This window comes from Papaver somniferum, chromosome 4 (assembly GCF_003573695.1).
Source record: "Papaver somniferum cultivar HN1 chromosome 4, ASM357369v1, whole genome shotgun sequence".
Classification (NCBI taxonomy): Eukaryota; Viridiplantae; Streptophyta; class Magnoliopsida; order Ranunculales; family Papaveraceae; genus Papaver; species Papaver somniferum.
Window position 1 is genome coordinate 67,395,957 of NC_039361.1, and position 5,960 is coordinate 67,401,916.

Genomic DNA, 5,960 nt, shown 5'->3' on the forward strand with positions numbered 1-5,960 from the left:
ATTGCTTAGATTAATAGGATGAGTAGTGGGCTACCAGTCTTTAGAATTTAGATTTTTACTTTTCATACGTGTTAATTTCACAACATTTTTCTTTTGGTAAACAAAATTACACAACATAAGCAGAGAAAAAACATACCTAAAAATACCTTATCAAACAAAAATCGAAGGATATTATAACAGAAATTTAGACAAATACTACAATGCTCCTAGTTCGTTTCATGGATACCATATCATGTCCACAATTAGTATATCATTAACTGAAAAGGAATGCCACAACAGGATGCTTGTGCAAGGTGCAAGCGAGAACATGAAGATCCTGTTTTTGATATATTTAAAACGTTTCTTCATTTTTCATGACAAGACGATTAGATGAGAAACCTAAGAAGCCTCTTTCCGTACATAAAGATTACATGTAGAAACAGTCGACATTGTTTGTGAAATCCAGAAAAAATTGCTTTTTTTCTTTTTTTTGCCATACTAAGGGTTCAAATACACTGTAAATAATACTATTAAACTTCCATCTTCAAGAACAGGATACATCAGTTACTGTTACCGCCGAACAGATAACCTAGAGAAGATCCACCACCAGGAGCCGCGTGGACCTTAGTTGAGGGGCGATCCTGAAAGAGCAAAGCAAACGGGAAACAAATACTTTAAAATCAATATCCAACCCAATAGGCGACAAACTGTGCTATATATTCTAAAGTTTCACGTCCTCGGTTACAAATTCAAAATACATCTTTATCGTACCATTAGTAAGACTTGGTTCATTATTGTATAACTGTACAAAACAAACTAGCAGCAACAGTAAGGATAAAAAGTTGTTTCTAAAAGACTGTCGAGGCAATATACTCATACAGGTAACCAGCATTGAAAAGAAGAGCAAATAGAATACGGCAAATTGTAATAGTTGAGTAAAATGGATTTAGGGTCTCACCGTGAGGAAGTTGCCTGTGTTCTGACCATCTGCCCTGTGGTAGTTGTTAGCAGGGTTCCCATGGATACCAGCTGGAATCTGCTTGGTGATGTCCACTTGTGGCGGAGCAGGAGCACGGGCAACGGGCTTTGGAGGTTCATTGTCTGCTGGTGGTGGAGAAGCAGCAGCTTGGGCAGCGGGCTTTGGAGCTTCACCACTCCCAAACAAGTAACCCAACGAACTCTGACCCCCTCCGGCACTGACTCCACGACCCATCCTCTCTGATTACTTTTCTACACAAATACAATTCCAAAAAGATAAGGTAGAAAAACATGTGAGATCTAGCAGCACAAAAGAAGAGTTAATTTGTATGGATACCATTGAATAAATCTATACACCACTGAGACGAGAGAGAGACACAAGCATTTACAATGTCTACTAAAAATATGCTGGCTCTCCTCTCTGGAAGAAAATTCACAATTAAAAGGTAAAAAGAATCACATTATTGAGCACGGATGAAAAATTGAATATCATCTAACTAAATCACCTTGCCAATGTTAGTGTTCTCTTGTTCTAATTTGTATTATAACTACCACTAGGACCTTTATGGACCTAATAAGTAACAGACCAACTCCTCTTCAATAACAATATGTTGTCGCAACAACACAGTCAGCTAACTTTAAACTACTTATATGAACGTGCCTTGATTATAATGTGATCTACCTAATATGTTAATCCATTATGCCATATCAACTTTGACACGGAAATCAAGCATCACAAATAAGTTATTACTGTCGAGACAACTTATCAAATCCATTGAACCAAACAGGAAGCCAGGTACCTAGCAAAAAAGGCATTTCATAATCAAAAAAATTGTAATTACATCCTACTAAGCCGCAGACTGCACATACTACAGACAACAACTCGGATCGCGAATGGTGTGTTGGTGCCTATGAAGTAAACTATTCGGTTTGCTAATACAACAGATCATTATAACTCTATGGGCAGGTCAAATTAGTAAAGGTAACCCTAAGAAAGTTCAAATTATCATCGAAAGTGAGATCAGATTATGAAATTTGACAATTCATGAACATCTATATACTATATATATCTACTCATCAAACAAAAAAAAACAAACAAACAACACATTCCAATTCAGTAGAAATTACACAAGATCAGCAAAATTAAACTCATTATATCATGTTTGCTTCAAGTAATTGAGGTCAGTGTCATGGAATTACAAGATAATTGGATTATCTCCAAGAACCAAGTAACTGGATACAAGAAAATGAAATCAAATTGTTGTCGGCAGGAAAAAAAACAAACAAAATGTGGAAGAAAAAAAGGAATTTGATCTAAAGGTGAAGAATTAGAGATCTAGGATTTGATTTTACCTTTAGCTTCGGATCTGATCTGGAGATAAGATCGGAGATCCTTTTCACAATCACAGAGAGAGAGATAGAGAAGAATGATGAAGAGCGGGAGAAAGTGTGAGAGAGATGGAAGAGTGAAGAGAAAAATGAAAGAGAGATTTATAAGATTAATGGTGAGGACTTAATGAGACTATTTTTAAAATGATTTTGAGGTCTTTGACTTGGTCAATCAATAATGCCCCCCCTACTAGTTGTTTAGATTATCAGCTATGATGTGATACTATTCATCTTTCTCCTTTTCATTTGTCTCTGGTAACGGGTAAGGAAAGGGACACAACTCACAAGTATCTTACTATTTTCCAAACAAGATCGACCAACGAGCACCAAGCATGTATAAAATTTCAGCAAACAATGAGATTTTCTTTTTGGACATTTTAGTTCTAGCAGCATTACAATTCGCCGTTATATACATTCATGGTTGTCATAATAACAGTTGTAGGAAACATTTGTTAAATTAAAATTTTGTATTTATATTTTATAATATTGATTGTGATGTAGCTATATTAAAAATATTTCGAATGAATAACTTGTGGATAAACACAAATGTGAAAATAAGAATTCTAACGAGGTTATTGATAATTTATGAGTTTTGTTGGGTAATAATTTTAGAGAAATATGATTTGTTGATCAAAGAAGTTCCCATTAAAACTTAATTTTACATGCTTCAAAAAAATAAATTAAAACTTAATCTTAGAGTTTACACCATAAAGTACTTTCTAGAAATGGAAAATGAAATGTCACCTATTTTGTTTTGTTTTACTCGTTGAGATAATGATTAACAACTAATATTCCCTGACCAAACATGTAGGACGGCTAACAGAAAATCATAAGATATGAAAATATCTGATATTCCTGGTGGTGGTGGAAGTAAAAGGTTTAGTGTTGACGGTGCACAAGCGTATCTAATGCTTGTCCATTTTGCTGTGCCATTTTTCTTCTTGAACTGTCGGTCAAGTTAAACATATATACATAATCGACAAACTATTTTATTCAGTAACCGTGTATCTTAAAAGCACAATCCCGTAAGTACCAAAAAAATAAAATAAAATAAAAAAAGAATACTGAATCAACCTGTGAGTGTCATGAGTGAATTATGATAGTGCTGGTTTAGTCTGGTAAGGCCGACCATATCTATTACGGGCAGTATGTGTGCTAGCATGTCGATTTATTAAGGCCTGCAATGAAGCCAGCTTTTAAAATAAAAATAAAAAACAGAAAATGGGCTATATAGCCAAAAGGGAACCTTTTCTGGGCCATATGGACAGGTAGGAATTAGGCCTGGGTCAAATGACCAGAAGAATCTTTTAATGTGGAGAGACCTTACTACCCTTTTGTAACCGTTCGTCCAGCACGTTCTCCTTCTCTTCATCAAAACCATCGCACTCTTTAACAAAAACTAGAACAACCAACTCTCATGTTCATCTTCTCAAAAAACTCTGTGAGTTTCCAAACACAAAACTCTGTGAGTTTTCAAACCACCGACGTTCATCTTCATCGTCACCAGAAAATACCAAATCGATTTCCTCCACCGTCTACTAACAAATCATCACTAACAGAAATCAGTTTCATCAACCGGTTCAGCACCATCAACTCTACCAGAAATTGGTTTCATCCACCGTCTGTTAAACACCATCAACACTACAAGAGGGGTTTCTGAGAATTAGGGTTTCAAGAATTTCAGTGTATTGGAAGAGTTAGGGTTTCAATCGATCCACAGAATGTCTCCTAGAACTCGTTAGTTTTCAAACCCTAACTCTGTTTTGTTCTTAATTTCAGAATTGCATGATTAAATTGTTGAATTGGTTGTTATTATTTTCATTTCAGTAGATTAATGTGTTGAATTGCTTGTTTTATTTTCATTTCAATTAGTATCTTTTGGCTATGAAACTGGTTTGCATCTGGTTATTTAAGTATTTCCACTATGAAATTGGTTGAAGTAAAATTGGGTCATCTGGTTATCCAAATTGTTTCAGCAGGTTTAACCAGGATGGAACCGGTTTCATCCAGTGTTAATATGCAGTGTATATTTTTTCAGCAGATTAAAACTGGATGAAACCAGTTTAGTTCAGGTTTGAAGATACATCCTATATTGAATATAAGACTATTAGCATGATAGTATTGTATGTTGTGAATTTTGGTAATAAATTATATCATGATTTAATTTGGTTGTTGTATGAAAATCTATGTTATGGATTGAATCTGGTTATGTTTTGGGTGGATTGCATGAAATTGGGTTTGCATTTGGTTACGAAGTGATGCTCAGCAGGTGTTTGAAACTGGTTTTCATTAAACTTTAAGTTAGGATGTAACTGATCTGTTGGTGGTATTAAATTTAATGATTATGGGACTAATAACATCATATTGTAATGGTGTATTTAGGATGTAGACTAATTTCAGATGATGGATTAAATCTGTATAGTTAGGATATAGACAATATAAGTTGATTCATTTTGGAAAAACTAAACTAAACATCTCAGTTTAAGTTAGGATGTAACTGGGGTAAGCATGATGAAACTGAACTAATCGTTGGTCTTAATTTGGTGTTAGGAAGTGTTTGATGGTTTGCATATTTTGGTGGTCTTAATTTGGTGTGATTATGGGACTAATAACGGCGTAAACTCCTTTTCTTTGCCTTCTTCAGACCATGTTAACATGTATAATATATAGGATGTAAGTGGGTTTCATCTGATACCTGCAGAAACTTGGTTTCATCTAACTATTATATATAGGATGTAACTGGGTTTCATCTGATACCTGCAGAAAATGATTTTCATCTAGCATTAAAGATGGGATGTAATTGAGTTCATCCACAGATTTAAAATATGACTTAACTGGTTTCATCCAAATTGTTGCAGGAAGCAGTAGCAAGGAGAGTAAGAAGAGTGCCAAAGCTGAAAGAAAATCCAAGAAAAAGCATGATGTGAGCGTGAGTGGTGAGTCTAGCACAGGTAATGTGGATGATGTGGGTGCCTAAATGGATGAAGACAATCCAGAGAAAAAGGAAGGAAAGAAGACGTTCCGATCAAACATGAAACCGACAGTTGAAATGCTGGAATCACTGGTATTTACTGAAAGGCAAGAGGATGTGTTAAGGAAGACTAAATTCTGGAACTTTATTGAGGCGATCAAACAAGGAAAAGTGGGCAAGGCCGAATGTAGCAACAGTGCGGATAGCGTTGATGTCGTCGTGAAATCAGATTGTCCACAACAATGCGAAAATAGGTCGTTAACTCTTTGAACTGAAATTATAACATACAAACTGAAACGAAGTTTGAACCGACATTACATTTTTTTTCTAGATCTGTAAACTGACATTACATATTCATTTGTCTTGCAGTCCTGATTCGTTGATGTATGTTATCTACTTCATTGAATGGGCAATGACAAACGGTTACTCCTTTGAAGGCAAAGATACTCTTGGAGAGGAGATGGGCACAAGACGAATAAATCTCGCATATGAAATCCTAACTGATGAGAATAGCTGCTGGAAATTTTGATGTGTTTAGGTTGTTTAGAAAAAATTTATTAATGTAGTTCATACGGAAGTACTTTTTTTTTTGTTGGACTATGTCTTCGCATAAATTTGTGATTCGTGGATTCGTCTTAATTAA

The 5,960-nt window shown here is 35.1% G+C and overlaps 1 protein-coding gene across 1 annotated transcript; it reads right to left on the bottom strand.

Annotated features, from left to right (window-relative positions):
- Positions 1-295: 295 nt before the first annotated feature.
- Positions 296-2,528, bottom strand: LOC113275787 (protein SPIRAL1-like 1). Its single transcript, XM_026525353.1, has 3 exons — positions 2,311-2,528; positions 938-1,209; positions 296-620 (listed from the first exon to the last, which is right to left on the bottom strand). Exons 2-3 carry the CDS (start codon positions 1,190-1,192, stop codon positions 540-542), a joined length of 336 nt encoding a protein of 111 aa, XP_026381138.1. The 5' UTR covers positions 1,193-1,209; positions 2,311-2,528; the 3' UTR covers positions 296-539.
- Positions 2,529-5,960: the final 3,432 nt, after the last annotated feature.

Bases quoted from the DNA above. Each gene is read 5' to 3' on its own strand.
- LOC113275787 (XM_026525353.1), bottom strand. From the start codon at position 1,192: ATGGGTCGTGGAGTCAGTGCCGGAGGGGGTCAGAGTTCGTTGGGTTAC. The intron at 621-937 runs GTGAGACCCTAA...TTGCTCTTTCAG, and splicing joins ACACAGGCAACTTCCTCACG to GATCGCCCCTCAACTAAGGT.